This window comes from Podarcis gaigeae (genome assembly GCF_964106915.1).
Source record: "Podarcis gaigeae genome assembly, chromosome: Z".
Classification (NCBI taxonomy): domain Eukaryota; kingdom Metazoa; phylum Chordata; class Lepidosauria; order Squamata; family Lacertidae; genus Podarcis; species Podarcis gaigeae.
In genome coordinates, this window is record NC_139691.1 from 9,116,807 (window position 1) to 9,136,264 (window position 19,458).

General features: G+C 44.8%; 1 protein-coding gene across 1 annotated transcript in view; it reads right to left on the reverse strand.

Annotated features, from left to right (window-relative positions):
• The window catches only part of NIBAN2 (niban apoptosis regulator 2), a 103,182-nt gene extending 84,039 nt beyond the window's left edge, over nt 1-19,143 (reverse strand). Inside the window, exon 1 of the mRNA XM_083721732.1 lies at nt 18,821-19,143. Coding sequence (XP_083577858.1) covers nt 18,821-18,875 — 55 coding nt within the window. The 5' untranslated portion in view covers nt 18,876-19,143. The remainder of the gene's footprint in view (nt 1-18,820) is intronic.
• Between the last annotated feature and the right edge of the window lie 315 nt (nt 19,144-19,458).

A 19,458-nucleotide genomic window follows, 5' to 3' on the forward strand; every position in this document is an offset into this window, starting at 1 on the left:
GGGGAGAAGTTTGCATTCAGGAACCAGGAGATGTCATAAGGCTGAAGCAGGCTGTTGTTTGCTGATGTAAGCTGACTGAAATTCACCTTTGGAAGCTAATCAATAGTGGATATTTGTGGGTTGAAGCCAGGGCACAAATGTGAATGAATGGAGAGAAAACACATGAACGGAATGTGTGCAAGGAAACTGGGGGAAATGCATGAATAGATGGAAGTTGGGAGGCTGAAGTCAGCGGATGAAGTTGCTAGGCAGAAGCTGATGGTCAGAGAGTAGCCACCCCACAACCTGTCCCTGTTTCCCCCCGTCCCCTGAAGCCAGGGAAGGTTTCTCAAGACCAGCCGCAAAAGCAATGAAGAGGGCCACAGCAAGCCAGTTCATATTTCTAAATAAATGTCTTTCTTAAGGATCTGAACTACTAGCATGACAAAATCTGGCATGCAGACTTGCTGCAGAAAATTTCACGAACAGAAAAGAGATGGATTTACGACTATTTGGTTTCTCTTTTTCAGATATACACATGCACAGGAGCACAGTGGGATGGTCCCAATAATGTATAAAACTGGTGTGGGCATCCTGAATTCTTTTATTTTCCCTTATTTGCTGGCAAAAATTTTGTATTTTGTAAAAATGTAATGGGAAGAAAACACCTATAATATTCAAATCTTGCTTTAAAAGAAAAAAGAAAAACATTCAATAAATTCTCCCCCTACCGCCCATGGAAGAACAGATTCATATAAGATACAGAAAACCTATAGTTTGAAAGTCACCTTACCAAGAGATGATAAATAAAAGAATCTGTCCATAATTTGCTGTGAGTTGCTGGTAGTCGATAGCCATGCTCTTTTGTATATGCACATGCAATAAAATCAAACCACGTGTTTGACAGCCTATTCAGTTTATATTAACGGTGTATATATATTATTTTATATTGCAACTTGAATTGCAATTTGTGGGGTCTGGATTCCGTTTATCTCTGAAAGTGCTGGGAGTAGTTTATTTAATCTGTAGTAAAGGGTAAAGGATGGACCCCTGACCATTAGGTCCAGTTGTGGCCGACTCTGGGGTTGCGGCGCTCATCTCGCTTTATTGGCCGAGGGAGCCGGCGTACAGCTTCCGGGTCATGTGGCCCACATGACTAAGCTGCTTCTGGCGAACCAGAGCAGCGCACGGAAACACCGTTTACCTTCCCGCCAGAGCAGCACCTATTTATTTACTTGCACTTTGACGTGCTTTTGAACTGCTAGGTTGGCAGGAGCAGGGACCGAGCAACGGGAGCTCACCCCGTAGCGGGATTCGAACCGCCGACCTTCTGATCAGCAATCCCTAGGCTCTGTAGTTTAACCCACAGCGCCACCCATGTCCCTATCTGTAGTACAATATTATCTGTAGTACAATATTCCAATTACATAACGACTTCCTCTTTTGTAGTATGCAAAATTCTGCAACATATGTATTTAAAATGTCTTTCTAAATACACCTTCCTTAGCTGTCTTTCTTTGCTTCAGTACTTTTTTCTCCAAAGAATGGGATATCAAATTCCTGAGTTTTATGGTGTGCCCTCCTCACCCCAGCATCAGTGTATATGAATAAATAACAGATAATCAAATAAATTACTGCTGAGGTGCCCCCACAATGGCCAGGTATTATAGAAGTTAATATTATGTTGTCCCAGCTTTTAGCTATGGAGTACCTGTGATCTCAGAAAAAGTCAGGGTGGCTTATGGGAAAGCGGCAGTTATTGGGGGGCGGGGTGTGAAGTAAAACTAACCAAGCCATAAAGCTAGTAAAACACTATTTAGAATGTATCTGAATTTTAGATAATGCTTTGAATATTTTAAGCGCCAGTGAAAATCAATAGAACACAGCACTTGTTTTTAGAATGATACCTAAGAAAAAACAAGTGTTTACTGCCTTCCTTTAGGGCTTGTAAATAAAAGTGTGATGGAGCAGTAACATATATGAAGAAGGGGTTTCTGCCAGTTCAGCAGGGAAGATAATTTTGATATTCTTTAAACACACACAGACACCACAGCGAGCAAAGAATCACTTTGCAACTAATTACACAGTAGCACTATGACAACTGCGCATATGATCACAAAACTGTAGAGTTGGAAGGGACCCTGAGGTCCTCTAGTCCACCCCCTGCAATGCAGGAATATGCAGCTGGTCCATACAGGGATCGAACCTGCAACCTTGTCATTATCAGCACCACGCTCTAACCAAGGGAGCATCCAGTTTTGTGCAACCTTCTACCTTAAATACCTGTGTGGCCAACTGAGAAGCACTTTGGCTTAAATGCACTACAACACTGTTGCAACTGCACACAAATCCTTGTATATAATCTTCTAGCCTTAGAGGTTGAGCATAGCAGAGTAAATTGGGTTTGTAGATCGCTTTTCTTGCCCTGGGTGATGTTTTCCAGGGAGGGAACCTGGTCAATGAATTATTCCTACACATTCTGGGCTCCAGGTGCCTGGGAGAACCAAAGTTTAAAGGTGTATAGGAAAGGAAGTTGCACACATGTGGCACATGGCATTTTCAGAGGTATTGAGGTCTGAAATTCACTCCCTGCGTGGCCGAACTTTGGTCAAGCTTAATACCAAAATCAAATCGCAGATAGGCACCTATTTATGTATGACCATGTCTAAGTCACCTAATATTACAAGTCTCTTAGTGGTATACCTCCACAACATCCCTTTGATTATGGCTGCATCACCCAAGCTTTCCAGTGAATTCTGCAATACAGTAGATGAGTCTTTTGGGATGAGAGGGGACATGCAGGTTTCACCGCTGCCTAAACCAAGAAATTCACCCTACAGAGCTGCCTACAGTTTCAAGCAGATCTCTTCCTGGCAGATCTGAGTGGCCTTCCCTGTCAGCCTCAGAAAGAGGTCCCAGCTGTTTCCCCCAGCACCTCCTCCAGCCCAGAAGCAGGCAACAGAATCCAGATTAGAGGCCATTATTTTTAACAACTTGGAAATGCCTGTGCTCAAGCCACAGAAATCCTGAAGCACAAGGAGTTGCTCACTCATGGTCCCCATCCAACTGGGAAGAGATTTTATCTTTTCTAACCCTACTCTTCAGCACCCCATTATATACATAAATATCAGTCTAGCATACTTCCTACACAAAAGAATACTTTTCAAAATACTTCACAATATGAATATATATTTTCAGTTAACTTGGTTTTGAGATTTTCATCTATTCAATGACAATTGCTCATTTACTCTCTCATAACACACACATATCATTCAGTCCTCTCCCTCCCACCCTATATTCTGTTTCACACTCATGGGGTCACAATATATATATTCCCAAATGATAGTGCTCCACCAAGCATGCCAATGTCTCCCATCTTGTTTCTCAATAGACCCATTTTGGCTTAAATCTTGTTAACACTAAGCAACTGAGTTTGTTCTTAGCATTGTGCTTAATTCTTACTGGTCACAGAACTGAGCTGTGCTTGGCACAGAATTTGTTGGAAGATTCTTAGCACGGGGGGGGGGGGACACATAGGGACCATTGATTCAAACGAAGAAAGCATTTGACATGCAAAAATGGGAACCCTTGGAATAAGCATCGTTGCTGAGGGTCAAAAAACAACAACACACACACTCCTCCAAAATGTCAGACTAGGCCCTTGGACTGCCAGTTAATACAGATAAGGGATGAGGAGTCTTTTCAGCCCAATAATTGCATTTAATTCTAGGTAACTATATCAGAGCTACATGCAAGTGGTGGGTGGGATCAGGGGCAAAAGTGGGTAGGGCTATGAACGCAAATTTTACCACCATACACTAAGGTAGATTTTACACACACTTGCACACCACTCTCTATCCTCCATCCAGGCAAGAAAGAGGCACGAACAGAGTTAACGGACACACACATTCCAGCCAAGCAAAAACACTCAAGGTGTGAAAGACGGCTGGTGTAGAGCGTGGCCTGGGAAGAGTTCTGAGGGAGAAATATAAAGACATGGATGGCTGCATTTGGGCTTGAGGTTCCCCATCCATGATACTGATTAATCGAACCAACAGCAGACTGGTGTTCCCCCCGCTTCAAAGTACCATAATTCATTGCAGGGGCACAGAAGTCATAGATACCAAACATCAGGCGTCTGAATCCAGACTTGCACAGTGTCAAGCTTTTACAAAGCTACTACGGGATTTAAATAGTTTTCTAGTTTAGTCTTGCAGACTAACTTATAAAAAATGTGCCTTAGGAAGGGTTTATGGTCAAAGCCACATGTGAGCAAATTCTTCACTGAGGTGCCAATGCACTCAGATATCCAGGGTTTGCAGCAGTGGCAACCAACCAGGGATTTGGGGACAAAGAGCGAAAAAAGGAGGGGCTGGCACAAAGCAGCTCTTTCACATCACAAGCAGTTTGGAAAGGCAACCACACAGAACAGGATGTTCCAGGCAAAGCCCAGGCTAGAACCAGCATGGCAGCACTTCAGGCAGCATCAAGAGCTTGGAGCCATCCAGCAGACCACAAGTATGCAAAAACCTCCAGGAAGCTATTACAAAGGAAAAGAAGCTGCTTCTCCCTGTCCGATTCAAAGTGACAACTAAGAAGGAACACATAGCTTCAAACACACTGACATTCTATGGGCAGCTTCAGAACCTTTTCACATGTTCATTTTTTTCCTTGGGAATCCTATCCCAAGCAGGCTACCAGATTACAGTATTCCCCACTAGGGGCGGGATGCACACACAGGTCCCCCTTGATGAATGTTTGATATGTGAAAACCTTGCTATACACACCGAAAATTCAGAAAATTCAGATATCTGAATTTTTTACTTCCTGTCTACCTTCTACTGGCTGGCTGAGGAACAGAACAAGGGAGGGTGATTGACTGGACAAATCAAAGAGCAGCATTCTATCCCAACTCTGCAGGCTCAAAATTCCATGGTCAGGAAGACATTAGAAATTTCCCCATAGGAATAAATGGAAATCGTGGGCTCATTATGTGAACACTCACCTAATGAATGATTTCCAGGGAACAACTAAGAGCAGGGCTTTGTGTGTGGTGGCCACTATTCTGTGGAACAAGATCCCTGTTGAAACACAGCAGGCACCCCACTATCTAAACGCTTTAGAAGAATTTTTTTGTATAGAAGAATTTTTTGTTTCCAGAAGCTTTTCCAGCTGGTTGAGAAGGTCTCTCAGCTTTTAGTGTTTATTCCACATTGTTTTTACACTTCTCTTTATTATTTACCCTTTTTTGCACTATTTTAGAAACTGGTTTTATGGTATGTTTTTAAATCACATGGAGATGCATGTAAAAGGTGGTTCATTTAAAAATATGATTATTTTTATGATGGGATCCCTTCCACCTCTACAATTCTGTATCTCAAAAGGGAAGAGCAAAAAAGACATGAGACTGTTTAGTTGCTGTCCTGTCCTGCGCCTAGGTCCTGGGTGCAGAATTCAGCATCCTCAGAATTCTTATGGTGGTTAAGTATGCATGACAGGTGTTTTGCCCTGGCCAGAACCTAAGAGATATTCCATATCTTTTCTAAACCTGTATTTAGTTGCCGGCTTGTTTTGGTACAGTTCTTAAAGCTATTTTTAGTTGTTTTATGTAAATTTCCTTGTTTTGAATTCTAAATTTGTTCTAGATGGAAGGTGGTTCATAAATATGTAACATATATATTACTTCTAAATTTGCATCTATGAATAAAAAAAACATGCATCTGCAAGGCCATGTCCTATTTCACCCTCTTTTAGGGGTGTTGCATAAAGCAGCCACCAGCACAACCATCGTCAAGCAAGGAGACATTCCAGGGTTATGGCTACTGCCTCTATTGGGAGGCAGCAGTGCTTCTATAGCAACTGCTAGAAACTGAAGGTGAGGGAGCTCCTCCTCGTGGGCTTTCCATAGACCCTCTGTGACAACAGGATGCTGGTCTAGATGGGCCACTGGACTGATCCAGCAGGGCTGACATAATGTTCATTTGCAAGGCTACCAGGTTTCATTTCCTGTCAACAGAAGGCTCCTCCTAGACTTGAGGCACCTTTTAAACACTTGATTTAAAAAATACACATGAAGACAGTCAGTAGAAACAAATGCACACTTTCGCAAGGCAGATTCCCTAGGAAGCAACCTGGGCCACACAAATCCCAAGGCTGGACGTCGCACCCCAGCATCCTGTTCTCTCAATGGCCAACCAGGTACCTCTGGGAACCCAGCAAAGGATCTGAGCACAGGAGCACTCTTCCCTCCTCTGTTCTCCAGTAACTCAGCATACTGTCTCCAACAGTGGTCGTGGAACATGGCCATCACAACTAGCAGCCACTGAGAGTTTTTTCCTCAAGTGAATTCATCTAATCATCTTTCAAAGCCATCCAGCCTGGTGGCCGTTCCTTCCTCTCGTTGGGGCAAGTTTCACCATCTTGCGGGAGAGCACTGTGTGAACCTGCTCTCCCGCATCACAGCCACCTCCAGTCTCAAACCAGCATCCCCAGGTGAAGCACGGCAAGAAAAACCATCCACTGTCTGCAAAACAGGCCGGCTGTACAACACAGGGGTGGGAGGTGAGGAGAGAGGTGCTGACAGGTCACATACTGGTTTCAAAAACTGGCCAGCATCTGTGTTCACCCTACTCTGATGCAATGGAGATCAGTATTCCAGATGTTGCCACAGCTTTGCCCAACTTGGGCAGCTCCTACTTTTGGCAATGCAGTCTTCTGAGAAAGGCACTAAGTCAATGGTCCCTGAAGACAAGACAAGGCATGTTATTACAGACTGCAAACCCGCCACATTCCCAACCTAGGAATATAGTGATTGAACCTGGGACCTTCTGCATGCAGAACATGTTCTGCCACTGAACTAAGGACCCTCCCAGTAAGGAATAACATTACTTAGGACTGTCTAAATAACCTTACTATGGTGACTAGCTGAGCAATGCTGATGATGGGTAGTCAAGCTTTCTCTGGGTTCCATGCTCACTGTGATTCAGCAAGAAGTTTAGAAGCATCTGAAAGACTCTGTCTCATTGGGCCAGAAGTTTCTTGGACCAGAGCCCACTTTGCCAGATGCATGGAGCATTCTCACCTGGCAATATATATCCACACAGGAAAACAAACTGCTTAACTTTAGTTTGGCAGAAAATTGCGGCTCAGTGAAGGTCAGCAAACTCTCTTCCATTACAGATGAAGTGAACAACTAGCAAAGTTGGGAAGGCTGGCAGTGACACAGCTACTGATGGAAGCATAGCTCAGTGGCAGAGCATCTGCAGGGGCAGTTGGAAGAGAGAGACCATGTCTGAAATTGAGAGAGCTACTCCCAGTCAATGTTAATAAAACTGTGCTTGGTGGGCCAATAGTATGACATCATATATGCTATCTTGTTCAGAAACATCACAAACTATACCTCTAACATTGCCTTGCATGGATTTTTGGCCCATTGTTTACTATCACCTCCTCTCTTTTCCCAATTACACCTGACACCTGAAGATCACTCATCCACTTCGTGACAAAATTCTATCTATCCAGAGGCACCATCTTCTCAAGATGATTGAGGGGTCCAACACAATGTTCTGATGCCATGAGCATTGTGCAACATCATGAGGGGGCCAGGCCCCCTAAGAAAAGGAGGGAGGGGGGCAAAAGTCCATTGGCTCCTAGGAGCTGGCGCCTATCTGTCTATTTGCCTTTCTAGCTATCTAAAACCAGTCAGTCTTTCAGGTGCCAGAAGGAACTTGGTTGGTTTCTTTGCCACAGGTTAACATCTCTGACCTGCTGGAATTTCTGAAGAGAACCGCACCAGGGGATTACATCTACCTGCAAGTCAACTGTTTTGATTTTAACAGAGAAACCTCTCCCACTTAAGCTGAGCTATATGCTGTGGCTGCTCTCTAGAAAAGAAACCAACTGTGCATATGTTCAGAGGGAGTAATCATTTCTCATACCCCCAAGAATCACATTGGGATTAAGAGTTTAGCCGAGAGCAGAGTATGTTTGGCCGAGAGTAGGGGTGACTAACCCTTTTTGGTCCTAAGGATAACCCTCAGCTAACCCTCTGGAGGTGGCATGCCAGCAACAGGTGTGGCTATCCCACGCTCTTGCGCACAGGCACGCAACCTCCTTCCTTCACTGAGCTGTGTCTCCTCCCTCCTCATCAAATAATTAATCTGATAATACTGGGAAAGGGTCAGTTTCCACCCCAACAGAATGCCACCCCAGAACTGTGGCTTTCACCCCACCTCCCATGTTTCTTCTCGCCACAGTTGAAGGGATACTTTCCATGGCATACTTTTCATGGTTTAGCCCACACTGAATAAGTTATAACATGTTGCCATGTACTGCCCTTTATATGTTGCTTTGAGAGAGGAATTATCTGGAGACTTTTAAAGGGGAGATGAGGCAAGGTCTGACCAGGCGCCCATAGTTTATTTACAGAGTGGGCAAAATAAATAAACAACTATCAGAACTGTTACTTTTTACATCAGCAGTAACTGATGAGAGAAGATGAGAGAATGCTGTGCTTTGCCAGAGAGAGACGCAAAATTTTAAGTTCCACACACTGGTTTTATACGCTCTTTATCTAACACTTATATGAAAAGGTGGGACCTCTGGTGAAAACAGGGCGGGGTGCTTGTCACACTATGCTTTTGATAAAGGGAATGTCTCTCATTCTTCTGCTGGAAAACACTCTTTATTTGAGAAAGCAGACACTAATCAAAATCAGACACACACACCCCACCAAGATTCATTAAAAAAAATAAAGACAGAGGGTTATATCCAGCCTATGTGCTAGGCTGACCTAGAGAAGGCACACTTAAATGAATAAACATAACTAGCTTTAAGTCCACTGATTTCAGTGGGTGAACTCTGAGGACTGTCAGGATCCTGCCACATCTTCTCTATGTACAGTAGTACCTCGGAAGTGGAACAGAATTAGTTCCAGATCTTTTGGTTTCTTACACTTTCTGAGCAACTCTGGACATGAGACTGCTCATTATCGATATTTCAATTTCAAAAATGATTATTAGTAAATCAGTAATTACTTTAATGTAATTACTGCTAGAGTGAGTCATGGCAAACCCTGAGCTAGGGCCATTCCACATAACAAGTGCCCCTGCAGGAAAGTCGAGATTGTGGCCAAGTAATCACACGTTAGCATTGCACAAACATTTGCCATTTTTATTTTATTTGCAACCAGTTTATGCAGACAATTCAAGTAAGACAGAAAAAATATGCTACGGTTAGCGAGTTATATGCAATTTTAATATTTATGTTTTTATTTTATTTTATACATATTGTTGGCAAACCACTTTGATTTTTTAAGAAATAAATAAATTGTGGTGTATAGGTTTTTTAAAAATAAATAAATACAAACTAAAGTGCAAAGAGACAGCTTATCATGCTTCTTGGGAGGAGCATGATGAACCACAAATCCTCTCCTGAATTTACAACCTATTTTTCTTTCCCTCCCTTCCTTCCCTCTAAGGAGGGGGGGGGGGAGAGAGAGAGAAACAGGGCCAGTTTGGGCACAAAGGAGGAAGATCAGATAGGAATGAGGCCTAATGAAAAAACAACAAAGAAACCACAGAATGCAGCACTCAGTTCTCCCAAGCCTGGGTGTGTGTGGTCAGAGAGGTTTGCATAGCGCATGTGCAGCTGCAACATCCACAGGTTGACATGTCAGCCACCTCCCTTGCTAGCCCAGAGAGAGGTGCCTAGAACCAATATTTAGCATCAGGATGAAAGCAACAGTCAGGAATGGCAAGCTGTAGTCCAACAACATCTGGAGGGTCCAATGTGTGCCATTCCTGTCTTATAGCTAAAGGTAAAGGGACCCCTCACCATTAGGTCCAGCCGAGGACGACTCTGGGGTTGCAGCACTCATCTCGCTTTACTGGCTGAGGGAGCCGGCGTATAGCTTCTGGGTCATGTGGCCAGCATGACTAAGCCGCTTCTGGTGAACCAGAGCAGCACATGGAAACGCTGTTTACCTTCCCGCTCCAGGGGTACCTATTTATCTATTTGCAGTTTGATGTGCTTTTGAACTGCTAGGTTGGGAGGAGCTGGGACCAAGTAACGGGAACTCACCCAGGCCGGGGGGGGGGGGGATTCGAACCACCGACCTTCCGATCGGCAAGCCCTAGGCTCTGTGGTTTAACCCACAGCACCACCCGCGTCCCATACTCCTGTCATATAGTTCCTGCAAATGGGGCGGGGGCACAATGGTTTGCAGGTGCATTCTGCAATATTTAATTGATGCAGCACTAATGCATTAATGATGGATTTTTAATTAACCTCCCACACACATCCCATTTTATGTGTGGCATAGTGGTTAGAGTGTCAGACCAGTGCCTGGGAGACCAGGGATCAAATTCTTACTTACTTATCATGAGTCAGCAGTGTGATGAAGCAAAAAAAAAAAAAAAAAAAAAAAAAAGCTGGTGTAATTCTAGGCTGCATGAACAGAAGTATTGTGAGAAGTAATAGTCCCACTCTATTCTGCCTCTGTCAGACTACACCTGGCATAGTGTGTCCAATTATGGGCACCACAATTTAAGAAGGATGTTGACAAGCTGGAAGGTGTGCAGAGGAAGGCAGTCAATATGATCAAGGGTCTGCACACCAAGTCTTATGAGGAATGGTTGAGGGAGTTGGGTATGTTTAGCATGGAAAAGATGAGACTAGAGGATATATGACAGCCATCTGCAAATATCTCAAGGGCTGTCACATGGAGGAGAGAGCAAGCTTGTTTTCTCCTGCTTTTGAGGGTAGGACTGAAACCAACGGCTTCAAGTTGCAAGAAAGGAGAGTCCGACTAAACATTTGGAGAAACTTTCCGACAGTAAGAGCTGTTCAGCAGTGAAACAGACTCCCTCAGGAGGTTGTGGACTCTCCTTCCTTGGAGGTTTTAAGCAGAGGTTGGATGGTCATCTGTCATGGATGCTTTAGCTGAGATTCCTGCATTGCAGGGGGTTGGACTAGTTGACCCTCACGGTCCCTTCAAACTCTGCAGTTCTATTATTCTATGCCATCTCTTATTTTTTTGGTGCTTACTGAAGTCTTTTAAGAAGTAATCTTTCCCACTTGCTTCTATATTGGAATTGTTTTCAAGATGCTTTTATTAAGTTATCACTTTCATGTCCACCACTTAGAGAAGAAGTAAGTAGTAACCAAACAAACCCCTGTGTTGCAAAGAGTAAGTCAGCAATGTCTAGGCAACACAATGACCTTGTACATACGCAATAGACAATCTTTATAGAATTCCTTCAAACCATAACAAGTACAAAACGAAATCTTTAGTCTCAAAGTCTCTAAAAATTTTAAATGAAGCAAGGAGAAGGAGGGCAGGATCTAAATTTAATTATTCGTTGTCTTGTGATGCTACCCAATGTAATTGTATTATTGCTGTCTTACACTACAATGCAACAAACATGGGGCAAAAGTACAACACCCTGAAACATTTGTGGTGTGAGAAATTACAGGAGTTCAGTTGGAAGCTGTAGAGTAGAAAAGAGTAAGTGTGGGTACCTCAAAGCTTTTGCAGGTACAAACAGTATTGAAAGCACGACTACATATAACTCCCCTGATACCATCACAGGCACAAATAGCTGTGACTGCACAATGCAAAGTTCACCAACACCAGCAAAGTTAGTCCTATGAGGTGTCTAACTTCCACAGAAGTGAAGCCTAGTGTGATTCACAATTCTGCAAGGGGGAAGGACTGAATAGCCAGCCGTTTCCCACTAAAAGGCCTACTCATCTATTCCATTCAGTCACAAAGGAGCTTGAGTCATCATTGAGCAACTTCTGGGTACTTGGCTCAGCTGCAGCAGATCAGGTGCTCAGCAGGTGAAATATTTAATGAAAAGGACTGCTCCTGCCACAGGTGGCCTTCAGTGCCATGCAGATAATTGATTTAGGACTGCTCCTGCCCCAGGTGGACTTCAGTGCCATGCAGATAATTGCTTTAAACATGCTCAGAGATATATCAACCAGCACTTCAGAAACATGAAGTTTCCAAGGGGCAGTGGAAACAAGCAGATTGGGGTCGGAAATTCCTAGGCACTCCAGAGTCATTTGCGGAAAGCGCACAACTGAGCAGCAGAGCAGAAGGTCTTAGGTTCAATTGCTGACACCTCCAGGTAGGGGTAGGAGCACCCCTTGTCTGAAATCATGGAGAGCCAGTGAGCACAGACAACACTGAGATAGATGGAGCAATGGTCTGACTCAGTATAGGGAAGCTTCCCATGTTGGAGAAGGGCTGTAGCTCAGTGGTAAAGCCCCTGCTTTGTATGCAGAAGGTCCCAAGTTCAATCCTAGCATCCCCACTTAAAAAAGTATTAGGTGGCAGACGATGGAGAAAACCTCTGATACCCTGGAGAGCACCTGCCAGTCAGAACCGTCAGTACTAGGTTAAACCATGGGTCACTAAAACGGAGTTTTCCAGATGTTGTTGTTTGCGATTCCCATCAGCCCTGACCATTGGCCATGCTGGCTGGCACTGGCTGGAATTGTAGTCCAACAAACTCTGGAAGACAGCACATCAGCAGCACATCTTAGTTTGATGGACACAGAATTTGACAGAATATAAGGCTAAGTTCCCTATAAGACAGATACAGATACACACACACACACACACACACACCCCATCTTCACTTGAATTTTATAACAAACCATTCACCACAAGTAGATGATAAAGTAGATGATAAAGATTCTTCTCCCGCCTTTGCAACATTGGAAATTGCGCCCTAAAAATGATTAACATAGCCTTATTATTATTATTATTATTATTATTATTATTATTATTATTATTATTATCATTTCAATTTATGTACTGCTCTTTATCAAAAGATCCCAGGATGGTGTACAACAGTAAAAACACATGACAGAGCATCAAATATAGTGGCTTCAGATATTTGCTTTGGCACAATCCCCCATCACCACAGCATACGCTAAAATAAAATATAGTAGCAGTTTTGCACAAGGCACCACTTGAGAATTCTAACAAACAAACAAAAATCGGTGCACTTTTGAAATCAGTGGGTAAAATCAGTCCACCATCTTGATTCAAAATGTCATTCAAACACAGGTGAAAACCTGTTCATTGACCTCAAATTTGGGCTAAATTTTGATGGTGATATCTGAAGAGGTGTCCAAATGCAGAGCGAACAAAGAACTTTCCAAAATATACAGTAATATGTAAGGCAGATATGGAAAAAGCTACACAAGCGCTAGCCTGCCATAGAATCAGCCCTTTTGCTTTTCAATAGCTGATTATCTATAGCTTCTATGTCATTCATAAGAAGAGCCTGTTGGATCAGGCTAACAACTCACGTAGGGCAGCATTTTGTTCCCAGCAAATGGTATTATTATTTATTGGAAGTATCAGTACAATAAATAGCCACGAGCCATGTGTGGAAGATGGCGTAGGGACCCAAGGGGCCTTAAAGGGCCTGATCTGTGTTCAAATCACAATGTGCGCCTGCACCATTGGTTTAAATCACATTTAAAACATATGACCTCCCTCAAAGAATCTTGGGAACTGTAGCGTGGTTGAGGGTTCTGGCAATTGTAGCCTTAGGGGTGAACTCCAGTTCCCAGGATTCTTTTGGCGAAGTCATCTGCTTTAAATGTTTGGTGTGTACACAGCTGGATGGGTGGGGGGCTGGAAACAGGGAGCTTAGTTCCCTTATGTTTCAGCTACAATTTTCACAATACTATGGGGGGGGAGAGCATGGCTGGTTAGACTGTATTTATGAATTGCACTTCTTTTAGAAAGTTAGATATTGACATTACTCGTGAAATTAGCAATGAGATGCATTCGGGGGGGGGGGGCAGGTAGGCAAATAGCAGCTATGGAGATTCAATCCATCCCCTCTTCGTGTCACAGTTTGCATCAGGGATAGAAATCACTGCCCTGAAATAAATAAATGCAAGAAGATTCTTTTCTCTCAAAAGTATTACTACTATTTAAAGGCAAAGGGACCCCTGACCATTAGGTCCAGTTGCGGACGACTCTGGGGTTGCGGTGCTCATCTCGCTTTATTGGCCAAGGGAGCCGGCGTACAGTTTCCAGGTCATGTGGCCAGCATGACTAAGCCGCTTCCGGCGAACCAGAGCAGCGCACGGAAATGCCGTTTACCTTCCCGCCAGAGCGGTACCTATTGATCTACTTACACTTTGACGTGTTTTTGAACTGCTAGGTTGGCAGGAGCTGGGACCGAGAACAGGAGCTCACCCCATCGTGGGGATTCGAACCGCCGACCTTCTGATCGGCAAGTCCTAGGCTCTGTGGTTTAACCCACAGCGCCACCCACCTCCCTCAATTACTACTATTTATTGTACAGCAATTATAAATATTCCACTTATCTGCTTTGCTATGTCACCAGTAAAAACGTTTTTAATAATAATAATAAGACTGTGACTTAGATCAGGTACATAGAAAAGATGGCTATAATTGAGGGAAGGAGTCAGTTTGTGTGTGGAGATGTTGTTGTGGGTTTCCATTAAGAACACCCTACACCCCCCACAACCAGTCGTTATACAAGCACCACTGGGCCTGATGATCACACACACGCGCGCGCACACACACACACCCCTAATGCACAACTCTAAATGCTGGAAGTGAAGCATAGAAAGGCAAGAGGTCAAAAAGGAGAATTTTAGGGTTGGGAGATGAGGGCTGCTGGCTTGTCAGTTACCGGGGGGGGGGGGTAGGAAGTCAGGAGAGAGAGTGTGCCTCGACTGATTCCTGACCTCTCTCTCCTCTTCACCCTTTATTAGGGAACCACCAAGCCTCTGTAGGCAGCAATTAGCAGAGCCTCCCACCCAGTTTTCCCAGACTATAATCAGGCCCTTTGCTTCCAAGGGCAAAAGAGCAATTGTCACGAAGTCTGACTGCAACACAGTCTGCTCCCAAAGGCAGTAGCAGGAGGGAAAGCAGGCGGGAAATTGCCTTTCCAACAAGGAGCCATACATCCTGTTACCCTATGCCTTGTGGGAGGAGGGAGGGAGGGGGGGAGAGTGCTTTTGCCAACAGCCCTACAGGCCAGACTACGAAAAGTAAATTTAAACTGGCAATGCTGTGTGCCAAGACAGTCTAGACGGAGAAGGCACAATCCAGGACTTCCACGATGTTTAACGGGCCAGTCTCTATCTACCTACCTTGCAGGGTTGCTGGGAGGGCATTTTTGAGGTGGGGAGGGAGACCACACTCCATGTATGCCTTCCACAGTTTCTTGGGGGAAGATTTGGGATAAGAAGCCAAACCAGTAAATTCCAGAAAAGGAAACATTACTTACTGATCCCTATGCATCAGAGAGTCCCATGGACTGCAAGAAGATCAAACCTATCCATTCTTAATGAAACCAGCCCTGAGTGCTCACTGGAAGGACAGATCGTGAAGCTGAGGCTCCAATGCTTTGGCCACCTCATGAGAAGAGAAGACTCCCTGGAAAAGACCTTGATGTTGGGAAAGATGGAGAGCACAAGGAGAAGGGGACGACAGAGGACAAGATGGTTGGACAGTGTTCTCGAAGCTACCAACATGAGTTTGACCAAACTGCGGGAGGCAGAGGAAGACAGGAGTGCCTGGTGTGCTCTGGTCCATGGGGTCATGAAGAGTCAGACATGACTAAACAATTAAACAACAACAACATGCATCAGATGGAGAGAAACCCCCTGCCAGCACGCCTACAGACTGAGTCCACTGAGAGCCATGCCTATTATTTATGCCTCAAATGGAAATCCTTTGCCTTAAAAGAAATGGCAGGTGGGTAAAGACAAGTGGGGAAGGTCCTCTGAAGATGCTCAGGGAAGCATCACTCATTACTTTATCTGTCTCCAGAGCTCAGTCGTAATAATTCAAGAGAGGTCCCCCAACTAATCCTAGTCCAAGATTAAACCTATCTGAATGCATGATCTAGTCCTCAAAGGATTATTACATATTTATTTCACCAACCCCTGAGCATTAAGGAAGGTAGGTTGGAAGGGGCAGGCAAGTGAAAGAGACTAAAGTGCCAGCAGCAAAGTTTTGGGTACCCAAGATTTTCCATGGAGAATATATTTGAAGCCACCTGGGAACTTTCATGGTTTTGGTTGAAGTGTGGGTAAGAAATGATTCAAATAAAATTTAAAATAGGGGGCTCCAAGCAGTGATCCTAAGCACCTTGCGAGCAAACTGTCTCAGGGGTTTGTAGCACTTTATTCACATAGTTTCTTGAGTTTATTGCCACTTTCTGCTCCATGTGCACACAAGCAGCAAAGACGCACCCTTCTGCTGCGCACCGTTCCTCAGTCCTGCCACTCCCTAATTTTACAATTGCAGCACCAAAACACACATTTTACTCCCCATTCCCCCACAAGAACACATTAAAAACAAAAGGCATCCCCTTCTTACTTCAAGATTGTGTCCCTTTGCACCATTAAGAGGCAGAAATCCATCAGGTGGCACCTTGCCCATCACTTGACCTTCAATGCACTGGGAGAAAAGCTCATCCAGTTCAATTTCAGCCTGCTACGCCATTTCTAATAGCTTAGACCTGCTTCACCCCTCAAAAAAGCCCTTACTTAAGAAACTTGGGGGGGGGGTCAGTGTGTCGCATTAAGTGACACCTTTCTCCCTTCCTGTTCAGGTTCCCTCTTCAAAAACCACCTTTTTCAGAACAATTATCCCCATAATCCTAATTCCCAAAGTGCAAAGTATGTGTGATAACATTCCTGCCTGGGGGGAAAGGGAGACATAGTTGGCAATGGATCTTAAGTTGGAGCTCTTAGGTCATTCAGTCTGAACTAAATTTCAGGGCTTCCATGAGGTTAATAAATGTGTGCAGTCGCACAGCACATATTTTACCAAGAACTCCTTGGAGGAAAGAATAGGATATCATCATCATCACCACCACCATCCTTTTAAAGGTAAAGGGACCCCTAACCATTAGGTCCAGTCGTGGCCGACTCTGGGGTTGCGGCTCTCATCTCGCTTTATTGGCCGAGGGAGCTGGTGTACAGCTTCCAGGTCATGTGGCCAGCATGTCTAAGCCGCTTCTGGCGAAACCAGAGCAGTGCACGGAAACACCGTTTACCCTCCCACTGGAGGGTACTTGCACTTTGAGGTGCTTTCGAACTGCTAGGATGGCAGGAGCTGGGACCGAGCAACTGGAGCTCACCCCGTCACGGGGATTCGAACCGCCGACCTTCTGATCGGCAAGCCCTAGGCTCTGTGGTTTAACCCACAGTGCCAACCGCGTCCCATCTACTCCCATCCTAATTTAATATTCATACTTTCCCCCACGATCTGTAGGCTCCATGGGACAGAGACCTATTTGGTTTTCTCAAAAATCTCTGTATAAATACTTGTAACATCACTGTATAAATATTCTCAAGGGAAGAAGTAAGTTGGTCTTTAGGAACTGAGTGCCAGCTTCTTCCTTGACTGAGGAAAGGAAGGACAATTCGCCCTCTATAGCTTCTTCGGCAACTCCCCCCCCCCCCCCCACGATCCTCCTTAAACTCTCCCCTTCATCAGATTAGGTAAACCAAACATGCCTTTGCACAGACTTGCTTCTTAAAAAGAGGCGGTACCTCCTCTCACCCCGCTCCAAAGGCAGAGCGGGGAAGGGAGACGGAGAGATTGAAGCAAAGGACTTGCAACGTGGAGAAGGGGGAAAAAGAAATGGGGTGGGTGTTGCGGGGGGGGGGGGAATCAGACTCCGATAGTACGAAGCCTGAAAAAATTCAGCCAGGAGTTTCCCCACTTCTTACGTCCCTCAGATTTCTAACACACACACACTCCAAAAACATCTCTCATAATGTCACTTTATATCGAACCAGAATAGTGTGCAATATTCAGTATACTAGTACAATCATTTGCATAGGTAGGTAGCCCCTCCCCCTGCAAAAAGACATTTAAAATAATACCAAGATCAACTGGTTCCCCACAACCCCTCCCCCGCCGAAAACTTTTTTTTCAGCTAGACGGTTAACACCTCCCCCTAAAAAATCTCAAGTGAAATTCACATTATATCATACTTTGCAGAGGCCAGAATGATGTAAAATACTCAGTTAACCTAGCTTACTATTATTTCCATGGGGAGGAAGTCTCCCCAGCACAAAAAACAAAATCAGACCCCACCACGCCTAAAAATGCATGGGCGCCGGGGAGGGGGGATGGAAGTTGTATCCAACCAAGTTCTCCACGGAATAGACATAGTGAAATAAATGAACCCAAGTTAGCCATGCCCACCAATTTCAAGATGGTCTACTCCGAGTAAGGGGAGCATCAGTGACAAACCTCAAACTGTGTTGCGTCCAAGGTTAGTCGCTGAAATAAAGACACGACTAATTCAGGCACATTCACTTCAACGGGGTCTACTCTGAGCAGGGGTGCCTGCCAACTTGAATAAAATGGGGGGGGCAGGTAAACTCAACCTCGCATAATCAATCACATGATGCGGTGCACACGCACACAATTTGAATAGCAATGCCCATCAACTTTAGGGGGGACTCATATATTTTACTGGGGAAGTCAAAGACCCCTCGGCCCCTAGGAGTTGGCTCCTATGACTGAGGAGAACTCGGCTGGAGTAGATCCTTCGTTTTGGGGGTTTTATTCCCCCTCCCCATCGCCAAGCTACACGGCGGATGTATCCAACGCTAGCCTTACTCTGAATGAATCCAGTGAAAAACGAGAGGCACGGTTCCCTTAGTCGTGCCAATATGTCTACTCGGAGGAGGGCTAGCATTGGATGCGACAAGAAAGTAATAATAATAATCAATTCAGACTTCCTGGGGTTGTTGTTTTGCAGCCGACAACATGCTCGGCCGGCCCGCGCCGAGAACCAAGACGCCTTACCTGCGATGAACTGCCGCCTGCTGTCGTCCAGGTGTGCCGAGATCACGTCCCCCATGGCGGAGAAGGAGAGATCGAGACGCAAGGAGAGGACGAAGAGGATAAGGAAGAAGCAGCGGCTGGAGAAAAGCCAAGCCCCGGCTAAAGGCGACGAGGAGAGGAAAACGAAGACGTGCCCCGCCAGGAAACCCACTCCATGAGCAAGCGAGGAATAGGCGGACGCGGTTTGGTCCCAGCTGGCCTTGCCTCGCGCCCAACTCGCCTACAACTCCCAGGCTCTCCCTTCCCGGGGACACGCCTTTTGCCTTCAACGCCGCCCCCTTTCTTCTCCGCCTCTTGCTTATTATTTCTTGCGCTCCTTTGCAGACAGGCCGGCGGGGAGAGAAGAAAGAATTGTACGTGCGTGCGTGCAAGAGGTGTGGTTGTCTTGATTTATCTTTTTTTGTTTACTAAAAATAAATAAAATTTAAAAGCTGTTTCCGGTGTGCCACTCCTATTATTATTATTTAACTTTTATTTAAAAACTTTCTTCACTGTGCCACAGCCACTATTTAATTGTGCCACTATTCGTAAACCACAATGTGGCCATCGGACGAACGGCACTATTCAAATTTATGAAACTAAATCGTATTCTTATTTAA